Source organism: Microcebus murinus, chromosome 1 (assembly GCF_040939455.1).
Source record: "Microcebus murinus isolate Inina chromosome 1, M.murinus_Inina_mat1.0, whole genome shotgun sequence".
NCBI lineage: Eukaryota > Metazoa > Chordata > Mammalia > Primates > Cheirogaleidae > Microcebus > Microcebus murinus.
In genome coordinates, this window is record NC_134104.1 from 21,706,935 (window position 1) to 21,731,179 (window position 24,245).

The 24,245-nt window shown below is 32.5% G+C and overlaps 1 protein-coding gene across 2 annotated transcripts in view; it reads right to left on the minus strand.

Annotated features, from left to right (window-relative positions):
• The window catches only part of NCAM2 (neural cell adhesion molecule 2), a 503,392-nt gene that overhangs the window by 203,116 nt on the left and 276,031 nt on the right, over nt 1–24,245 (minus strand). For both annotated transcript variants that reach the window (XM_012735842.2, XM_012735843.2), the window contains exon 5: nt 21,615–21,752. In XM_012735842.2, coding sequence (XP_012591296.1) covers nt 21,615–21,752 — 138 coding nt within the window. The remainder of the gene's footprint in view (nt 1–21,614; nt 21,753–24,245) is intronic.

Consider the following 24,245-nt stretch of genomic DNA (forward strand, 5'->3'; position numbering starts at 1 on the left):
AAGAAATGTTGCCTTCCATGATAGCAAGTACAAAAACAGTAAGAAAACATTAATCTTACGCTTTGTTGCATTTTCATAATCATGCTTTTCTCAATTTTCCAAATATTTGCCAATGGACCTAATTACTACATCCTTCAGAATTGATTTTTTTAAATAGATCATATTCACAAGTTTGAAACTTAAATAAAATGTTAGACATTTAAAATCATTGACCTTACCTCTTTTCTGGTTAGTTACTTTTATTAATCATTGTCTTCTCTTGGTATCCATGGGGGATTGTTCCAGGAAAGCCCTTGGATACCAAAATCCAGAATGTCCAAGTCCCTTATATAAAATGGCATAGTATTTGTATATAACCTATGAACATCTTGTATACCTTTCTTACATAAATTTATAAGATGCAGGTGATATTTTATTACATGCACAGATTGCATAGTGGTAATCTTTTAGAGTATCCATCATCTAAATAATGTATATAGATTATTTACAATACCTAATGTAAATGCTGTATAAATAATTATTATTCTGCATTTTTTAATTGTATTTTAAAAAGATTTTTGATACAAAGTTGACTGAAACCTTGGATGCAGAACCAGGGATCCATGGATATGAAGGGCTAACTGCACTTGAATTTTTTGATGAAAATATTAACCCATATTTTCATGTTTTCCTCCTCCTTTTACAAAATATACTTTCTTTGTACCATGTTTCTTTTCCCAAATTAATGGTATATGTAAGAGACACATTTATGTCATTGTGTAGAAAACATTCTCACTTTTACTCAAATTGCACAGTACTCCAAACCCTGTGCATATTCTATTGCATGTGTATTAAGTCTTCTGGCCAAATATGGCCAAATATATATTGATTACAACATTTATCTACTGTAATAAATCCTGCATTTCATTACCTAGAAGTGAAATTTATAGGTCGAAGGATAAATGAATATTTCATATTGACTGAAGAAGACCAAGTCAGATATTCCTAGAGCCCTCAGTAAAATTATGCAATTTTCTAAGGTAAGAATGGATTGTTTTATAATCAGAAAAGTATAAAGGAACAAATAAAAAACACAATAATAAAAACTGAAATGAATAATTCCCATTCAACTTACTAAAGCTAATTCATAGCTAGATTTCTATGGCATTAAATCTCCAAAATAAAACACTTATTAAAGAAGATAAAAATAAATAATTACAGTTGAAAGTATGGAAACTACTGCTTTTACTTTCTTTTTGTTTCTGCCATAAAAGGTGATAATTAAAGGTCAAATTTAATATGGACGATCTCACATGCCAATAAATAAATAATAAAAGCCTAACATTTCTTTTAATTCTTGAAAGATAGTTTCACCATTAAACAGGGTCATTTTTATGGTGCATAAAAATGAGTGCATTCTATGGTTAACAATAATCTAAAGCAGAGGTACTCAAAGTGTGTTTCAAGAAAGCTAGGTCCACAGCACTCTTTCAGAGGATCGCTGGAGCCATCCTTTTTCCAATCAAGTATCTGTGCAGAGGGAATTTTTTTCCTGCAAAAGTCAGCTACTGGATTGTGCTAATGGAGGAAAAGTTCAATAATCTCCTTATCTGAAAGAGTCCTTTTTTCAGGTTCAAAAATATATCTCAAGAGATTGAATGCAGCAACTGTTCTGTGAATCCATCTGTCTTCTGTTAATCCACACATGAAAGAAATTTGCAAAAATGTAAAAAGAAGCCACTCTTTCACTATTCTTTTTGTTTATATAATATAGTTATTTTTTATATAAAATGTTATTCTGGTTAGCATATTTATAATTTTTGACAAATTAGTAACTTAACACTTTAAAATTTAAATGTGATCCTGAGATATATTTAAAATTATTTCATTTTAATGTCTACTATAACATATAAATAGGTATGACCCACATAAACAAAAGTTTTGGGAGTCTTCAATAGTTTTACAAGCATAAAAAGTTCCTAGGTCAACAAGTTTTGAGACCATCTGGAGTACAAAAGAGAGTAGAATACAATTTGGTAATTCAAATTAGCATTTTTAAAAACGTCATGAAACTACCCAGAAAAAAATGTACCAAAAGCTATAGTGTCTGTTTAAAAGTAATCTAAATGTATAAGATTTCAGAATATATTCTGAGAGAATTAGTAAAAATCACTTTTGAGAAATTCTGGAAAAAAGAATCCATTGGGATGCATAATGAATTTGAGGATTTCAGGACTGATCATGAGAAAAAACATGATGGTAAGTGGCACTAATGCACAATGAGATTGACTTAGGTGCACTTGGACAAGTTGCATGATATGGGCAGTTCCTCAAAGCAGGAGACCTTTTAGAGACAGTAAGTCTGGCCATGACTTGCTGGTGGAGAGTAAGGGAACTCTTGGGAAGAAGGGAATCTGAGGGGAGGGCACGAATGTGTCCAGGTGATGTCAATCAGTAGCATAGCAGAGAGTCTCTCAATCAACAAGCCAGTTTCTCAGAATTCAGAAGGGCAGCTGCCAGTGTGGCATCTCACATTGTCTCAGGAGTTTGTAGCTAGCAGAAGTTGAGCGCAGTTTTGCAGTGTGCAAACAAAATATGCTTATATTGGACTAACTTTAAAATAATTGGATACATAAAATTTTAAATTTGGTGTTGGTAGGCTTTTGAACTGATCATCCCAAAGACCACTATACAAAGGCTATGTTTGGTTTATGTATATTACAAGAGTAAAGGGGAAGTTGGATGATGATGGATATTATGGGGAGAAAGGGTTATTTTGGTCTGTTTACTATAACATCTTAACAATACTAGGAAATCATCAAAATATCAGGAGGTTCATAATTTTGGCAAGCTACTATTACATGTTTTTTAAAAAAATTTTGCAAGACCAACAATATTTCCACCTTTGATAAACTTTCAGAAAGAAAGAATTTTAACTTCTTTTATTCTCTTCTCTATAAGTCTTTTATTTTTGTCCCATCACATAAGTCAGATAAGTGTGATCTTAAATATACAACAGTCAATAAGCAGTAAGGAGTATGAGCTTATCCTAAAGTGTAAGAAAAATGTTTAGTGTTACAACAGAGTGATAAACTGAGTATTAATCAAAAGAAGGAAAAAATACACAGCATCATTAATCATCAGAGAAATGCAAATTAAAACCTCTATTGGATAACAACTTATCCCAGTCAGAATGGCTATTATCAAAAAGTCAAAAAATAACATGTTGGTAAGAATGCAGAGAAAGGGGAACGCCTGTACACTGTTGGGAATGTAAATTAGTATAACTCCATATGGAAAACAGTATGGGGCCTTCTCAAAGAACTAAAAATAGAACTAGCATCTAATCCAGCATTCCACTACTGGGCATCTACCCAAAGGGGAAAAAAATCATTATTTCAAAAAGATAACTGCACATATATATTTATCACAGCATTATTCACAACAGCAAATATATGAAATTAACCTATGTGTCCATCATGGATGACTACATAAAGTAAATGAGGTATATGTGTATACACACACACACACACACACACACACACACACACACACACACACTAGAATACTTTTCAGCCATAAAAAAGAATAAAATTATGTCTTTACAGCAACATAGATGGAACTGGATGTCATTATCTTAAATGAAACAACTCAGGAACAGAAAGTCAGATACTGCATGTTCGCAGTTGTAAGTGGGAGCTAAATAACGTGCACACATGGACATAAGGTATGGAATAATAGTCATTGAAGACATAGAAGAGTAGAAGTGGGGTGAGGGATGATAAATTATTTAATGGGTACACCATACACTATTCGGGTGATGGGTACACTAAAATCTCAGAATTCACCACTACACAATATATCTATGTATCTAACTGTATTTGTACTTCTTAAATTTATACAAATAAAAATAAATAAAAGCCAAAAAGTGTGAATAGTTGCAAACCACTTCAGTTAATTTTTCTTATTAATTCTTTAGACTGAAAAAAAGGAAAAAGAAACTTGAATCATATACATGCTAATAAGTTTAAAAATATTTGCCCATGATTCTAGTTTGGGGTAAATTGGGGGAACCTCACTCAACCCTCTATCTCCAATTAATATGGCTATTATACTTGGATAGAATATACAGAAAGTCTATTTGAGAACTCTGGAAAGTAAAAAATATCAGGCATATTGTAATAGAAAGATGCCAGGATTTTAAGTACCACAAGACAAGGTGTGAAATTATAATTTTTCTTTGGACTCTCCTAGCCTGAACTGAAAACCCAAAGGTGGGCATCAACATTGCCTGAGAAAGGTCCAAGAGAAGACTTCCAGTTAAGACTCAAGGGGCAGGAGAGAAATCTGGTAGTGATAGTGTCAGCAGAGAGGGCCCACAGGTGCCTAATTTTCTGAGAGTGGGGATTCTTCTTTTCCAGCCAATGAATTATGAACCCAAGAGCAAAATTCCCATTGTATTTCTGCTTCTCATTTCTTTGATCGGTTGGACCTAAATGGCATAGTTAGGGCAAAAATTGTAAATAAAGTTCTAGCTTTCTGACCAGAGAACTAAAACATGCTGAACAAAGGGATAGGAAAGTATAGCAACAATCACAGAGTGGGAAGAGCTTGGAAAAGCAACCACAACAATTTATTTATGAAATTTTGAGCTTTCATTTTTGAGCTGTGCTTATGTGGATCTGAGTAAATAGTACCAAGACTTTGTGAATTGAACTAAGAGATGAACCACCACACAGGTCCTGGAATGGTGATTGGTACACATGAAGGACAGACGTGAGCAGCACTGAAAAGTTGTGAAAATAAAACTGATTTTGAATCCATAAGTGTCAAAGGCTGGTCAGAATATGCAGTTTGATTCAAAACAAATTGATTGTCTGCAAAGACAAAAAATTCAATATTCTTTATGGAACTGAAATAAGATCCAGGGTCTTACAATGTAATATGAAAAATCCAAAATATCTATTTTTTTGCATGTAAAGAACTAAAAAAATCTCACTTCCATGAGAAATGCCAATGGCATGTTGACACGTGTTACATTATCTAAAAACTATTTTAAAGCAAATATTTTAAATATGTTCCAAAGAGTATGGTAAACCTTTCTGAAAAAAAAAAAAATGAAACATAGAAAGTCCCTGAAAAGACATACAATATATTTTAAAAAGTAAATATTAGAGCAAAATTTATATTAACAACAACAAAAATCCAGGAATATAGTGGATGTTTATGACATAGGAAAGAGTTATTGAACTTGAAAAATGACAACTAGAAATTATTCAATATTCAAAACAAAAGGAAAAATATTAAAGATTCCCAGTGAGGGATCTTTGAAATATTAATACAATTAATAAACCTCCAGCAAGACTCAGGAGGAAAAAAAAAAAAGATGACACTTATTGCCAATATCAAGATTGAAAGGAAGGACTTCACTACAGCTAAAAAGATTTTTTAAAAAGAATAAGTCTGACAAATCTATGCACATAAATTCAACAATGTTGAAGAGATTGACCACTTCCTTGAAAAGCAGAAACTACCAAAAGTTGCTCAAAATAAAATGTGTAACACAACTATTTCTGTAATTACTAAAGAAACATAATAAGAAGTTAAAAGCCTCCTGAAAAGAATTGTCTAAAACCAAATAATCTAGCTAAATCTTCTGAATAACTTGCTACAATTTCTATATCAGCACTTCCTGCTTCACCTTGCACTTTATGTCATAAAGAAAGCTTCTTTCCCTAAATCTCATGAACCAATCTCTGTTAGCTTCAGACTTGACTTCTGCGGCTCCCTCACCTCTCTCAGCCTCCACAGAATGGAAGAGAGTTAGGGCCTTGCTCTGGATTAGGCTTTCACTTAAGGGAATGTTGTGACTTGTTCGATCTTTTATTCAGGAACTATGACTTTCTTCATATCAGCGATAAGGGCTGTTTTGGTTTCATTTGTGTGTTCACTGGAATAGCACTATTAATTTTTTTCCTTTGCACAACTTAGCTAACTGCTTGACACAATAGGCTTAGCTTTTAGCTTATCTCTGCTTTTGACATGCCTTCCAAACTAGGCTTAATTATTTCTAGCTTTTGATTTAAAGTAAGAGACATGCAACTCTTCCTTTCACTAGAGCACTTAGAGACCATTGTAGGGTTATTAATTCACCTAACATCAATATTGTTGTGTCTCAGAAAATAGGGAAGCCCAAGGAGAGGATGAGATATGGTGGGATGACTAGTCAGTGGAGCAGAGAACACATAACATATATGGATTAAGTTCACTGTCAAGAGTGCAATTCATGGTACCCCAAAACAATAACTATGGTATCATCAAAGATTACTAATCACAATTCACAATAATAGATATAATAAATATGAAAACGTTTGAAATATTGTGAGAAATATCCAAGTGTGATATGGTACATGAAGTGAGCACATGGTATTGGAAAAATGGCAATAATAGACTTTTTCCAAACAGGGTGGATGATTCCATTTATATGACACTCTTGAAAAGACAAAACTATAATGGCAGGGATCAGAGTGGTGGTTTTCAGGGGTTAGAGGTTTAGAAGTAGGTGCAACTGGGAAGGAATAATATAAAGGAGTGGAGTGATGGAACAATTCTGTGTAGTGATTGTGGTAGTGATGTATGAATCTGCGTTAAAATTCATAGGATTTTCATAGGATAACATTAATTCATAGGATAACATTAGAATTCATAGGATTGCATGATTAACAAAGCAAATTTTCTCATATGTTAATTTAAATATAATACAAACATACACATTTTTAAAGATTACATTCTGTGAGGCTTTTTGAAATTTAGAATTGCTTTATAACAATTACTATCAGATTCAGTAAGTTGATGCACAGAAATAGTCCTCAAACCCTGAAGAATTCTATTCCTGATCATTGTAAAACAGAGAAAATTTTAAAAATCTCCCTCTCTGAGGGACACTTGACTATGTTCAAAGAATTCCCATCTTTAATTCAGTGTATCAGACTCTTGACCTTTTTTTAATTCATTGCTCTGATCGGCCCAATGTACTTGGAATGTCCTTTGAATCTCATTGCTTGTCTTTATCTGTCATGAACTTTAGATTGCACTGCTTCTATATTCTTCTTGTTTATGAGTGACCTAAAATGTTGGCCGTGTTTCAGTTCATCACCTTAGTTCTTTCAAAGTAACATTGTGATGTGATACTCTGCTATAAATTATTCAGAGTCAAAACTGGAATACAATTTAATTATTTAGTTAAATGATTAATTAAAATAATTTAAGTATGGTATGAAATGTGTGAACAAAATAGGCAGAAAGTAAAATTTAGATATAGATCCATTGATATACATATCTGAAACTATTTTGAGCTTAGTACAGAATGGCAGGCTGAAATATTTTGAAATATTGTTTTAGGTATAAGTAACACTACATTAAACAAAATATATTATTATGACACATTTTCAAGACCTTTGAATACCGTGTAAAATTTTGTTTGCTGCACTGAAATATATATACAAGAATGTCTGCTTTTAGCCAAGATGTAGAAACAGGTACCCAATTTATCCTACCACCTGAAACAGGTAAAAATACCATACACATTGTATAAAACACAAGTTCTCAAGACACTATATATCAATCAATAAAATCAGTAAATATTGATCTCTGAAATGTGGGGTGAAATGAGATGAGTTCTAACACTGCCTCAAATTACTGTCAAATATTGTCCACTGTAGCATGGGGCAGAGGATCCCTGTTGGAGTCTGGAAGTCTCCCTGACCGAGAAGGTAGGGCTAGTCATCCAGGGCTGTGAAGATGGCTGTATTTCACAGTGCAGAGCGCATGTGAGTATTCCTTCAGATTTTCAATGGGCTCCTTTGGTGTCTTCAGGTGAGTACTGAAAAGTGCACTAATGAGAGGAGACTGAAGTGAGGGAAAGTACTATACAAAAGAATTAGAAGGAACAATGTCTGAGGCTCAGAGTAAATGCAGAACACAGGTGGTTCCCAGGTTATGGACAGGATATATTTCTGAGAATGTCTTTAGGTTGAATTTGCATGTAACTTTGATAGTGCATATATGGTAACTTTAATAATAATGATAAAAATACCATAATATAATGACTTGCATGTGGGAAAAATAATACAATGTAATATTGTAATAATAATAATACCCCATAGTGCAATAATAAGTTACATAAATTATTGTGCTCTTTCTTTTTTTTTACAAACAAACATAACATAAAAACAAACTCATATAAAAAGTTTAGATAAGAGGAGAAATTTCAAAAAAGTATATTAAAGGTTAATACCCACCTAATGTTGCATCAAAGCTAGGCTAATAGGAATGGTACGCTTATTTTAATCTTCTAACAAAATCAATAATAACCTTTCCATTTCAATAATTCATCCACTACACTGCTTAGTAATAATTGATGCTTTCATTGGAGCACTGCCTTTCACATGTTCCATTATTCTCACTTTATCCTTTATAATTGTTCTAATAGTGGAGTGACTGAAGCCTAATGCTTTCCCAATGAATGATGGCATCTGGCCTTTCTCTGAATGCTTAATTATTTTTACTTTCATTTCCATCGTAATCACCTTTCTCTTTGCTGCAGACTTACCTCTAATTGCAGTGGGCTTTCACTTTAGAGACATGGTCAGAAGGGTAAACACAGACTCACAAAATCCAGTAAAAGGTAAGTGATGCTGTTTGTAAGTGACCATATAAACAATAAGATGAGGCTCTTGTTTAAAGATGCTGCACCAACGAACCACATATGCCATGCAGGTTTATTTACATGCATGGAAGAAAATATTTCCCAAATTATTAATTTAATTATTTCATTAGAAATTATCCTTATGGGGAATCTTGGGAGCCCATTCTTAAGAATAGAATGTGATTAAGTCAGGTTGCCCATAACCCAGGGACTGCCTGAAGTTCCCATTCCCATGAGTCGGAATAAAAAACTTCATAATGTATGGAAAAGATCTGTACCTCAGGAATAGATCAAAATAAGTCCTGGATTATTCTATCAAACCTCACAAAGCATAAAAGCATGAGCTGAATGGATTGAATTGTTTCCAAGCAGCTATGTACATTCCTCAACAAAGGCCTAAAATATTTTAAAAACACAACACAAAAAATGGTCAGCATATAAAGAGGTAAAATTCACAAGATCTAGCATTCAATCTAAAATTATTATGAAAGAAGAAGCAGGAAATATGAGACATGATGAGAAAATACAATCAACAAAAAATGACACATATGGTACTTAGTAGTCAAGAACATTAAAGCATTATGATTTAATTTCATGTATTCAGAAATCTACAGAACATATTGATCACATTAGAGAGTTGGAAGATTCTTTAGATGTCAAACATCTACATAATAATACTATGACACTGTGACTGGGATGAAATATACCCTAGATGGAATTAACAATGGATTAAACATTGCAGGAAAAAAGACTAGTGAACTAGAACATAAAGCAAGAGAGACTATTTAAAAATAAATAAATCCAAAAAAAAAAAAAAAAGAAGAAGAAGAAGAAGAAAAAGACTGAAAAGAAATGATCAGAAAATCTGAGACCTGTTGAGAAAGTTCAAGTGGCTTAATATATGTGAATCTGGAGTCCCAAAAGGAATGTGAAACAAAGAACAGTATGTGAAGATCTAGTGGCTGAAATACTGAAACATTTCCAAATTTGATAAAAATTACAATCAAAGTCATCAACAACACCCAGGTATAAGAATACTGAAGAAAAAATTCCACGAAGAGATAAAAAATCTTCAATAATCTGGTGGGACTGGAGGGATGGGACAGAGGAACAGAGTAAAGCTTACAGCGGACTTTTCAGGTAAAATAACTCAAGCAAAAAATAATGACAATTTTTAAAGGACTGAACAAATAAAAGCTGTTAATTTAGAATTCTATATCCAACAGAATATTATTTTATGTATGAAAGCAAAATAAAGGCTTTCTCAGATACAGTAGGTGAAGTTAATCATCAACAGCAGATGTGTACTAAAAGAAATGCTAAACAAAGTCATTCAAGTATCTGGTAACTGATACCAGGTAGAAATCTGAATATACACAAAGTAATGAAGAACCCTGGTGATGGTAACTATGGAGATAAATACTTTTTCTAATAAATTTCACTGCTAATCATTAACTTTAAAATTGATTAATTAATATTAGCTCATTGGCAGTTAAAAGCTGCACACACACACACACACACACACACACACACACACACACAGAGTAAAGTTGTAGGCAGAATAATGCACCTCTCCAATGATGTCAATGCCCTAACGCCTGACTACCTAGGAATATGCTAAGTTACATAGCAAGAGGGACTCTGAAAATATGTTTAAAGTTACAGACATTAAGTATGAAGAGCATCATGACAGAATTATATCTAGTAAATCTACAACTATTTGGAAGCCAGGTGAGACCAATCACATGATATTTTAAAAACAGAGAACTGTCTCCAGCAAGAAGAAGAGGAAGGCAGAAGAGATAAAGCAGGAAAGAGATGTCAGAAATATTCCAAGTATGAGAAAGATTTTAACATGCTGCTGTTGGCACGGAGATGTACAGACCCACATGCAAGGAACAGAGAGAAGTCACTCAAAGGTAATGGCAGCCTTGTGCAGGGAACATCCAGCTAGGAAACAGGACCTTAGTCCTACAAAGGAAAGAGATTGAATTCTGCCAACAACCTGAATTATATCAGTAGAGATTCTACCCCAGAGCCTCGAGAAAGAAACACAGTCCTGCCAACATCATGATTGTGGTTTTGTAATACCCTGAGCAAATCCCAGCACAGCTTACATGGATTTTTGACATACTGAAAATGTGAAATAATAAATTTGGTTTGTTTTGAGACAGCAAATTTGTGATAAGTTGTTATAGCAGAAATGAAAAAAAAAAGAGAGAGAGAATGATTGTGAGGGTTATCATTTATGTAAAAATGTATGATGAAACTACCACAAAGGCTGAAGGGGATATCGTTATGCTATATTTGTGAAGTAGTGTAACATTATTGAAGGAAGACTGAAAACCAACTACTGAAAAAATATAACAATGACTTATAGTTAATGAGCCAAAATAGGAAATTAATTTAGTCATAAAAATTATCAAAAATTAAGGAAGCAGCAATAGAAGAAAAAGGGAACAAAGAATAGATAAGACAGACAGAAAATAAATAGCAAGAGTATAGATTTTAAACTCAACTAAATCAATAATTAATGTAAATTGTGTAATACTACAATTCAAAGTCAGAGGCTATCAGAATGAATTTTAAAAAATGAAAGATCCAACTATATACTCCCTACAAAAACCTGCTTAAATGTAAATAAACATTTAGATTAAAATTAAAAGGAAGGAAAAATACCTTAGAAAAAGTAATGGAAAGAATGTTGGGTGCACCATACTAATATCAGTCAAAGTGGATTTCAGAGTTAATAATATAGTCCTGGATAAATAGAATAATTTCCTAATGAGAAAGTAGTCAATTCATCAAGAGAACATAAAATTATAAACTTTTATACATGTAATAACAGAGCTTCAAAATACAGGAAGAATGAATTGATGGAACTGCAAGGAGAAATAGACAAATCAGTAATTTTAGAAATTAAACAGCTCTCTTTCAATAACTTATAGAACAAGTAGACAACATTAAAAAGCATATAGAAGACAAGGTTAGCATCATTAGCTGACCTTAACCTAATTGATGATTACCCAAACTCCAACCAACAGCAGCAAAATATACATTTTTTTAAAGAGCACAAGTAATGTACTTGAAAAGATCTAAACCAAAAAAAAAAAAAAAGTCTCTGACCATATTAGAATCAAATTAGAAAATCATGACAGAATTATATCTGGCAAATCTATGAATATTTGGAAGCTACATAACACAATTCTAAATATCCCATAGGACAAATAAAAAAACAAAAAGGAAAATTGCAAAATATTTTAAACTAAATGGCAATGTGCACATACCCAACATATCAAAAGTTGTGGAATGTACTTGACACAGTACATATAAAAATTCTTGAGCACTAAATGCATGCCATAGAAGAGAAGAAATGTTTCAAATAAATGTTCTCAGATTTAATCTTAGTAAAGCCAAAAAAGAAGAGTAAGTTAAACCCAAATAAGCCAGAAAAGATAAAATAAAAAGGATCAGATTGCAAATCAATAAAAATGGGGAAAAAAAGAAAAAACAAGTATAAAATCAAGGAAACCAAAAGCATTTTCTTTGAGAGATCACTATATCTGATAAAATTGTAGCCAAACTGGTCAGAAAAGAAAAAGAGAGAGAAAAAATAAAATAAAATAAATAAAATCTCTTAGTAATCTAGAAAAAGGTCATTTTCTCAACCTGATACAGAACATCTCTGAAAAGCCTACAGCTAACACCACCTTTAATATTGAAAGAATGAATGCCCTACCTCCCAAAGTTTAGGGACAAGTCTAGGATGGTCACTTGTATCACTTCTATTCAACATTATACTGGAAGTTCTAGCCCATACAATAAGGCAATGAGGGAAAAGGCATATAGATTAGAAAGGAAAAAATAAAATGTCTTCATTTGCAGTGACATGATTTTCTATGTAGATAATCCTAAGGAAACTAACTATAAGCTAACTCTAAGATAAGTCTAACTATAAGCAAATTTAGTAACGTTTCAGAATAGAACATTATCTTTCTTTTAATACTTATATATAATGTCACAATTAGAAATTAAACTTAAAAGATAATGTGTTTTATAACAGCATCAAAACACATGAAATATTTAGAGACATATTTGGCAAAATGTTGCTAGGACTGTATACCAAACTCTTCACAACACACCAAGCATATGTAAAGATGTTTAATAGCCTCAGTCATTAGGGAAATGCAAATTAAATTCACTATGTGAAACCATTAAACATGTATAGAATGTCCAAACATAACCATTCTAACCACGTGAAGGTTTTAGTGAGAATGTGAAACAACTGGAACACCCATACACTGCTTCTGGAAATGTTAAATAGTACAATCAGTTTGAAAAACATTTTTGAAGTTTTTTTTTTTTTAAAAAGCTAAGTGCATACCTACCATATGATCTTGCCCTACCTCTCACAGGAATTTGCCCAAGAGAAATGAAAGCATATGTGCATACAAAGACTTACATATGAATATGTAGAGCAGCTTTATTTGTAAGCCAAAAACTTGAAGCATCCCAAAAGCCATTTGGGTGAATGGGCATGCAATTTGTGAAATATTCTTAAAATGATTATTACCAAGCAATAAAAAGGAATGACATTGTTTCATGGGACAATGTGAATGAATCTCAAAATAATTCTGCTGAGTGAGAAAAACAGTGAATCCACCTAAACAAGAGTATTATATTTACTTCGTGGTTACATTTATAAAATTTCTACAAATTTTTGTGGGTGATGGATATATTCACTATATTCATTATCTTGATTATGGTGATTATATATACATATGCATATACACATACATATCTACATATATATGTATATATAAAAATGTATATCTACATTTTATATGTGCACACTTTACCGTATATCACAAACTGATAAACTACATTTAAGATAACTGGAATTGGATTAGTAGATTGGTAGTATAAGGCGGAAGTGTTCCCAAGGTAATAGTAAAATAATTTGGATCATTTAATCTAAAAGAAAACTATATAGAAATAATTATCAAATAAAATACCTTTGTGATTAAGGAAATCACATTTTTGCACAAAATAATTAAAAACTGAATAAATCATTCCAGAAATTATAGACTGCATCCTCTATGCAAATCTCTAAGATGTACCTTAAGGCTATAAAACATTACTTTTTTTCTTGAAGGATTAATGTTCTAGTCTGAGATAATTTCATACAGAAACAGATAATTTCAAGTCAGTGTAAAAGATAGAATGTTAGGGCTGTAGAAATGGAGTTGGTTTATAGTTAAACTGGAAAATTCTATCAATATTTTCAAAAATACTTATATGGCTGGTATTTGACTTTTGGCCAAGGTAAGAACATTGGAATTTATGATGTACCAGAGATTTCCCTAGCAACTCCCAAAGTCATTTTCTGTACTAACCATTTGCACCTGATCTGAACAATTTGTGAAGCCTGGTTTGATGTATCTTAAGGGTTCCCAGCTGAGAGTTTCTTTGAGCTGCCCCTTTCAGATCTTGTTGTCTTTAACTGAAGATACAGCCCCACCTTGTATGTATATTGGGCTCTTAGAAATCTTGTGCAGAGGATTGTTGACTACATTCTTTTTCTATGGCTACACCATATTCTTTCCTGTAGAATAAAACTTTTCCATGAGTATAGTTAGCTTTCCATATCCACAAGTTCCTCGTCCAAGGCTTCAACCAAGCATGGATTGAAAATGTTTGAAAAAAAGTAATAAAAATAACAACACAACAATAAAAAACAAAACAAATTTAAAATACAGTATAACAGCTATTTGCATAGCATTTACATTGTATTAGATATTATAAATAATCTGGAGATGATATAAGTATACGTATATATGTGCACAGGTTATATGCAAATACTTGGACATTTTATATAAGAGACGAGCATCTGTGGATTGATATCCTGGGGGTGGGTGATGGGTTCTGTATCAATTTCCCACAGATACAGAGGGATGACTGTACTCTATGGAGTCTGGTGAATCCTTTCAAATACCTGAACTTGGGAAAAGTTTATAGAGGTGAACCTTACATTATGAGATCTCATGGAGCAAAATCTTGTAAGGAGGCAGATAAATTGAGAATTCCTTGCTAGAAATGATACTTGGACTAAGTCTTACAGGGCAAATGGAAATCAGCCAGGCAGAGAGGAAGAGGGAGGGAGGGAGGGAGAAGGGAAAGAGAGAGGGATAATGAACCACCTTTTACACGAAGATCGTATACTTTTCATCCTAGTAAAGTTAAATGTACCTGCATAAACAGGAAAAATATACTGTGCTTAAGAAGATCATATAGAACAGGAAAATAGTTTCACTTACAATTGAGTGGTTATTTACTTTGTATATAATGTGAATTAAGCTCTTTCTGCTGCTTATTTTCACTGTTATAAACGCACATGCTCTGGATGCCTACACTTTTATTAAAAGCCATAGGATATGACACAAACAAAAGGTGGAAACGAAAGACACTGGTCATAAGTAACTTTCCATGTGAATAAAATACCAACACTGCTTCCTAAATTGTCTTTTATTGAAGCACAGAACTCAAGAACAGAAGAACAGAACTCAAGAATGTCTCTACAAAGTAATTTAGACATTAATTGTCCTGAATGCCTTTTATCTCCACAGTGTAGGTGCTATCTTGATGGTACCTTTTATTTTATTCATTTACTCTATGAAATGTTAAAATTTTGCTTTGTTGCAGTATCTTGTGTCACCATATAGATTTCTTAAGGTTGCTATTATTCTTTTCACAAATGACAAGATACACTTATGTGCTTATCAACCAAATGTTAAAGGAAAAAATACAAAGAGCAATCCCTATTTGACCAGAAGATTGCTATCCTGGTGACAGATGAATTTAGAGTGGAGATCTGATTCAACAGTGAGAAAATTCTGCCTTCTCTTTTAATTAGGGATTACAATCAATATGTTGAAAAATGAATACATGCTTTTCTACAGCCCTCCAAATATGATATTATGCTAATAAGTACACTTAAGAAATTTGGGTAAAAGAGAAATAAATATTTAAGGGAAGGAAGGAATTATTTTAACTACTCAAATCAATCACTTACATGAAGGAGAAAGAAATCTGTGCCTAAATTGTGTAGGTGATCCATCATTTCTATCTACAATATCTATCTAGATTCTATAATCTGAACTTTTCTAAAATAATGGTTAGTTAAGAATTGAGAATAAATATTTTTGTTTTCTTATATTCTCAGACTGTTACTCTTAGAAATTTAATGTTATCATTGGGGACAAATAAAATTAGAAAATACTATGGTTTTATTAAATGCTTATTTATTGACATGGGTAAATTATATATTGTATATTATATATCATTGTGACAAATTCCTTCATAAATTTCAGCCATTAGACTGATTTAAAATAGCTGTCTATATGATTAATTCAATTATATTATTGATAAACAAAAGCCTACTTCACTGTCTTTTATACTTATGTATGCTTTACATTATAAAAAATTGTATACAATTTAAAGAAAAAATTGGACTTAATTTTTTAATTATTATAAAAAACTATTTTCCTCATTTTCTTGACTTCAAGAAATGGCTACAATAGGTAGGAATACAAAATCAGTGCCTGGGAGTCCCTGAGGTAACAAAGTACACTATACATTCAGACACCCACTTGCACAAATATCTCTGGCCATTATCATCCACTGTTGATTTTAATGTTCAAAGGAAGACCAAAGACACAATTGCTTTAAAATTGTATTGCTAAGTGTTTTTTCATCCAATTTCAATTGTTTCTGCCTCCATTACCCCAAATTTGAACCTGCCGTTAGTGGATCATTCCTTACAAATTTACAAAAGATGCGGAAAATAACGAGTCATTTTACCTCAAAAGAACATTTTATAAAAATAACACGCTAATGACCGCATTTTAAATTTAGAGGTTATTTCCAGACTTTTCATCTATATGGACATTTTCTGTGTAGCATGGAGCATATTTATTTAACTAAGTGCTAGGAATCAAATGGTGGGAGGATATATGAGAGGTTAAGCAATAGAAACCCCACTGATTCTCTTTTAAAAGAGTATGTCCATGATAGTATAATTATCTAATTAAAAGATTACATGAATTTATAGAAAAGATGGCTAGTCAAATGAGCAAATATCTCTGTTGATCTGCTTTTGCAAGATTTCTCATAGTAGGTCAGAGCCAACCAAGGCATGATAATAAATGGAAGGCAGTCACTGGGAGGCTAGTGAACAGAAAGGTCAGGCAAATTAGAAAGTTTACCTGAAGATCCAATAAAAAGCAGACATAAACACATACAAAAATATAGAAAAAAATATTTGAGAGATATCAAGAATACATTGACATTTGCTAGGTGAGAGAAATAAGCTAATTGAAAATAGAATATTGATGTTATATAGGATTTCTCTCAAATTAATTGACCAAATCTACCTGTGAATTTATTCTCAGCCTCATTCATTTTTTGCTCATTTCCTCCAAGTTCAGAATAAAAGATATTCTGTTTATGTTCAATGAAAGTCTTTCTTAAAAATGTCCTAAAACTCCAACCAAACCCTGTAGTTTCAACATCTCTACTTTCTGTACTTTCATTCTTAGATGAATGTACTTGTACATTATTCTTCAATTTATTGTAATTAGAAGTTTACTCAGGCTATGCAAGCGATATTATTCACGCTGATGTCTCTTACAACTTTGTAATTGCCAAGTTCAGCAGATGTGTTTTTGTTCACAACTTATTGGCCAGCTCTGCTACATTGGAAGACCTAAAATGCCCATTGGAAGTCTTGAAATTATGCTTGGTCCTTCTTGCCTGTGTGATACACGTGTAACATGTTAACTTTGCTTCAAATATGACCTCATTATATGGCTCACTCTTCATTTCCTTATCCTTTAGTCCAGGCCTTAGTTATCTCTCCCTTGAACTCACTTTATCTCTTTGCCTGTATCCTTCCGCCAACTTCCCTGCTCTCCAGGTTACTTGCTTCTTAATGGTAGCTCATCTTAGACCCATAGAAGAAAATCAGGTTTTTAATGGAGTATCCATAGACCTCCATTATCTTCCCTACTTGGTTTTCAGCTGCCCTTTCACAGAATCCCCAAACCAGCTAACACCATTATTACTCTCATTCCTGCTAAAAATACTAAAAAATAGATATTTTTCACATTCTAAACTCTTTTTGTTTTACATGTGGTTCTGTCTGCAATATATTCTCTCTCTCCTATTCTACTACATAATACTTTATCATCATCAGATTTATCTCACATACGAAGAAATTCTCTCCTCTTTTCAGCTACATGAGGTGCTCTTATTATAAGATAGTCTGTGAATATCCATAAGAACTGTACTTACTATATGTTTATGAATCCAGCTGCTCCATAAACAACAAAGAAGTTTAGTAAAGTCGATTATTTTAAGTCATTGAGATAAAACTATAAATGCAATAATGAAAATGATGATGTACTAGACCTGTCAGTATTCCCAGAATAACATAGTATAAAACATATAGCTAGCACTTTGCGTGTATCCGTGGAATAAACATATTAATGCAATATTAATTAATTAATTTTGTAATGATAGTAAAAAATATTCAGTTAAATTTTAAATATCTTCAAATGTGATAAAAAATTGTGATAAATGATCAGGGAAAGTGAGAGTATAAGATATCTAAGGGACACTCAGGTAGGTAATTTCAGAAGTACCCCTAGGTCAGATAATGTTTAAATTGATTGTCTAAAGAGGAAAAAGTATCAGTGGCATTGTATTTGTCTGCTTTTTTTGTGATAACAAACAGCTTTAAAATTTCAGCACTTAAAATAACTTTTATGCTTTATTTCATATTCATCTTATGTGTCTGCACTTAAACAGTATCAGCTGTGCCTCATGTTTTCATCATGGGGCCAAGGATGAAAGGGAAGTCCCTATTTGGAGCATGCATATTAGTTTCAGCAGAAGAAAAGAACAAGGGAATGTAAGAAAACATAATATTTCTTGAAGCATTTCAGCCATGGTGTGTATTATGCTTGCTTATATGCCATTGGCCAGAGAAAGTCACATGATCCATTGGATGGGGCTGTGTAATCCCCCCATTGGTGGCAGCATACTTCACATGGCAATAGTGAGTGGTGTATAATCTTCTTCAAGTGAAAAGAAGAAATATTTGTGAAAAATAACAAACGACATTATGAAATACATTACGAAAGTTATGGAAGGGGTTAAGGTAAAAAAAATCCTTACCTTAATATTTAGTATTGCTGGCATGACAGAAGAACCTAGCAAGCATATCTTTCAACTAATTGTTGAAACAAAATAGTATAAATTGGTGCAGAGAAAAGGTTTGCAAAGAGCAAACAATGTAATAAAGAGCAGAGCCTCTTTCAGAGCCAAAATTTGATAAGGAAGCAGTGTATGTGAACAAATACATGACGGGAGCATAGTGTCAGGACTTCAATATACTTGTGGGGGAAGGAGATGAATGAAAAGGAACCGGGATAAAGGCAAAATAAGTAAAGATAAAAATTCGTAGCAAGTAAATGAAAGGGCTTGGAATATAAATTGAAAGGAAGGGCATAGAACATGAGTCAGATTTTACAATTGAAGAAAGAAGTTAATATGGATAAAAGTAGTGCTTTAATTTTATTGTTACTTCTTGTGGCCTTAAACTTCTCACTGAAATATTTTCAAGAGATTTTATAAGAGAGGCATACTAAGGCAAAGCTTTCAGAGAAGCTCAAGATTTAAAAGGAGCTGGTAAGCAGGCTAAGAGTCAATAAGACTGAAGTAGAATAATTTTTCTGGCTGAGTCAAGGCAAAATGTGACAGAGAAGCACAGGTGTCTGATAGCATTAGTCAATGCAGTCTCTCGACAAGATCCAACTGCATCACCCACAAGAGGAATCAATTGATGGTTGATTCTGTGAACACTGCTATTTTGAAGAGAAGAGGTTCTAGGAATTTTAAGGTATAGAGCTGGTGACCATAAAGGGAAAATATGACTAATTAGCATAGTTCCAAAACAGGAGATGAGATTAGGATCTATGGTTGATTCTGTTAGAATAAAGTGGGATATGGAGGAGGACTTGCTTTTGGGAAGGTCAGCTTGACATAGACAAAACAGTACATTATCTTCATGGTTGATATCAGTGGCACAAAATAACATAATCCAGCATTGATCTCCCTATGGATACTAAAATAAATAAGTAGAGAAATGCAATACTAAATATTCCAGTTTTAATGTAAACCATGACAGACATGAGGACCTAAACTTTGCTAATTGGATGCACACCCATATCTGAATAATCTTTCCTTCAAAATAAATGTAATCATTATTAAACAAACACAGATCATCTAGTATGGAAACAGAACACACTATAAATGCATTAAAGAAGGCATTAAGGAACAAATTACAATAGCAGAATGGGTAATAAAGGGTTACTATGCCTGCCAGATAATATTTGTTTTTTAATGTCATATTTGAATTAATGTTTTAGTTTAAAATATATATAATTACTTATACATTTGTATTTATAACAGCATAATATAGTAAATATATACTACTTCCTATAAACATCACTTTTTAAAGAACTTTACATATATTAATTTATATTATAATTTCCATTTTCATAAGGCACTACTGAACACAAAGACTTGCTCATGATGAAATATGCTTTCATATGCTACTTTAAATCCTTTTGGAAACAAAATGTGGGAGACAGGTAAGTCAATAATTAACAAACTAAATAGCCACTGTATGTTACCTTTGTTTACTGTATATAATAGAGAAAGAGATAAGAGATGCACATAAATATAGATATGAATAGACAGCTCCATATTTAAACCTAATCCTTCAAGCACTGAAAGTGGAGTTCAACCCTCCAATGATTATGGCACCCTTAATAATGGAAGACTTTCTCTCCTATAAAGGATGCTGACAAAATTTAGATCTCCTCTAAGGATCCGGTTTCCCTATGGCTTAAATCTTGCTTGCTTAGGGCAGAATATTTAAGGAAGGGGGCCAATCACAAAAGGTTCCTATGCCATGAAAAGCAGTTGTTTTGATTTCATTTTGAAGGTAATGAGAACCATGGAAGAATAATCATAGTTTAAAGGTTTGGTGGTGAAAATGGTGGAATTGTGAGATTAAGAGTAGAGAAACCAAGCTGTGGCAATTTAACCCTTTGGACTCACTTGCTTTTTTCTCATTATCCACTCGACATTATCCACACTCAACATCCGAGTGCAAAGGGTTAAGAAAAGTCATTAGAAAGTATCAGCACTCTCATGGAAAACATGATGATAGACAAAATAGACTATGTTTAACATATGTTGAAAAATACAATAGGCATGTCTTGATAGCACCTTAGCTTACCAGGAGACATCTAGGATAACTTTGATATCTCTTTTAGCTTCATAGAATGTCATGTTAACACAGGCAGAAAATATAGTAAGAGAAGCACTTTTGGAGGAAGAGAGGTCATCATGATTTCATAAACTTAGTTATAATGTTCGGTAATAGTTGAAAAGTTAATCTTATAAATTCAATTGTTAGATTTGAGAAAAATTCAAATAAGGTCCAATAATTTATAGAAGTAATTAATGTAATTTAAAAGTGAAATTTAGTGTTATACTTTATTATGCTTATTGGACATTCAACATCTAGAAATCTGATAAATAGGCAATTACCCTCATATAGACTCTTTAAGAAGTACTGTGAAGATGACAGTGTAAAATAAGTCATGGATCCTGCCTTGAGGTATATTACAGTGTAAGAGATGCCAACGTAGGAGTGGAGAGATTTCTTCCAGCATAGAAGAGGTTAATTAGGAAATTCTTGTGTTTTGAGTTTACACAGTTGCTCTTTTAATAAACATATTGCTAAAATGAAACATAAAATGAAGCATAACATATGTGCAAATTAATGACTGCTTACCATTAACAATAACAATGATATCACGAAAGTCAATTTCTCCCCTGGCTTCCACTCTTCCTTCACACCTGTATATACCTTCATCACTCTTATTGATGTTGAGAATCTGCAGATTATTGTTTGCTAACATAGCGAACCGGTCTGGAAAGTAAGCAGAGGGGAGAAAATGATATCAGTAATTGAAGGCTGAGTCCAGTGTACTCTAAATTGCTAAGAGTTAAAATATGGCACTGTCTGGCACTATCAAACTTTTCATCAGCAAACAAATTCAAATTTGAAAGTAAAATGTAATTTCATGACTTCAATGTTTCCACTCCACACTGCTTTGTTATACCTTTTTTTTTTTTTTCTAAATAGCATTCAAGACTTTATATCCACATGAAATGGTTAGGATATTATTTTCTCCTTGGTGCTTTGAATGCAGAAATGATACATAAAAGAACAATGTGGAGAGATTAGATATCACAGACATGAAAACTTTTGACTGAAAATCTGTAGCAACTTGGTTTAGAAAAGGATAAGAAAATTTATTGAACATTCTACCTCATACAATAATTAAACTAATAATTTTGCATACCCTGAGGAGGCAGCTAAATGATACAATAATATTCAAGTCACATAAAGGATATGAAAATGGTTATACCTCAAAGTTACTTAAGGGATTTTTTTGGCTAATGAGATAATCTGTTTTAGGAATGAATAGTTCAGACTTCATTAATTTTATTTAAATCTTCCATTTGTGTGTATGTGTGCACTTGCATACATACAACAATAAGCCAGTATAGAATGTGCATTAAATTATTTCTTAAAGTAATCTGCTAAAATAGTCTGAGATGCCTAAGCAGCATTGAGTCTGGAAAATATTTTCCATGTCTGGCCTCAGTTTATAGCCATCACATTTTGTTGCAGTGCTAAAACTGTTTCTCTTATCATTTAAGGAGGGCTTTCACACCTAGTCCTATTTTGAAACATGTTATACAGGCAAAATCTTTACATATTCATTGATCTCATTGACCATCATCCATTTGCTAGATACTGTATTTAAGATATATTGATGAATAAGTCTCTATCCCCTTTGGGTCTTTTGGTCAAGTATTAATACAAATACCGTTATTTTAAGATATGTAGCCCCTAAGTTATCTACAGTCTGTAGGTTACTATGTGGATCTATTCCAATGTCTACTGCTTTTCCCCTATGTGCTTGCTTGGTAGGGAGGTTAGAGCTATCACTGAAGTCACATGTGAAAAAAGTAGAGCCTCTGTCAGTCTGGATAATTGAATGGTTGGGTGGGGTGGAATCCTGCTTTCACCCTTGCTGCCAATTGAGATTTCCATGAGAAACTATGGTAGGAAGCCACATGGATTTTCAGGTTAATTTGCCATGGAAATTCATTAAATGGGAGGGGAGAAGTTTGGGATAGACATAAAAAATAGAGGCGTTATTAGGCTCTAGACAGACATTAAAACAGTCAAGCAAGTGATTATTTGTTATCTAAGAGATAACTAAAAGGGAATGAAAGTGTGTAGATTCACAGGCTCCCTCAGAGAAAAAATACTGATTATAAAATTACAGCCACATGGTTTTCAGTCCAGGAGGTATAACTTCTCCATCATGTTTATTTCTTCTTTTGCTTGACCCTAAGAAGAGAGATTAAAAAGACTATGCAGATCCTTTCTCCTGGTAAATTAAAGAACAAACATGAAATTTCCTCACCAAAGGAAAGAATAAAGATTAAAAAAAAAAAAAAACAATCTGCAAGAAACTTTAAACTATTAAAGACATAAATAGTCCTGGAATAACTCAGAACTCCTGGAAATCCATACATTTCAAGTCTATTAAAATATCCTCTTTTAAAGTGTGTGGCAGAAAATTAGAATGAGAAAAAAATATAAATAAAAAAGTTCAAAATTAGGAGAGACACACTAATAATACTTAGATCATTGTAATATTGCATTTTCTAAGTTGTGAAAATACATATCATCTTTTAGTTATAATACTTGTTAGTGGTTACATTTCATTTGAATTAGGAAAAATCATACAGAGAAGCATTTTAATCAGGCAGGGAATACTTGATATGAAACAAAAAGAATTATAATTACATAATACACATTTTTGATGGGAATAAATTGGCATTTTTTGTAACTGAAAATTTTATTTTCAAATGGCCATTTTAATGCATTATCTCTACTGTGAGAAAACCATTAGTACATTAGGAAATCAGTAACTACTTGCTAAATCTAAATGCATGCCATTATGTATGTTTATGTATACAAAGATTTCTTTCCACACAGAAAACAAACTTGTGAAAATTGCATGTCAAATACCAAATGTGTGTTTAAAGCCCATGGACTATTGCTAGAAAGCTATATAAAAAGAGGACATCATGAATATGCATTTCCAGAATACATTTGAAGAAAGCACTGCTTCAACCAGTCACACATAATTATGGAGATTAAAACTTTTTTAGTATTACAGATTATGTTTTTCCCAGTTATACATAAATCCAATTTTCATTATCAAAGTAAGAAAAAATAAATGAAATCAGGTCATACGCAGTAAGATGTCTGCTTTATGCTTCTTTAACCTAGTTATTTCTAAGTCTTTCTTTTTCCTCATTCTACACTCACTCAATG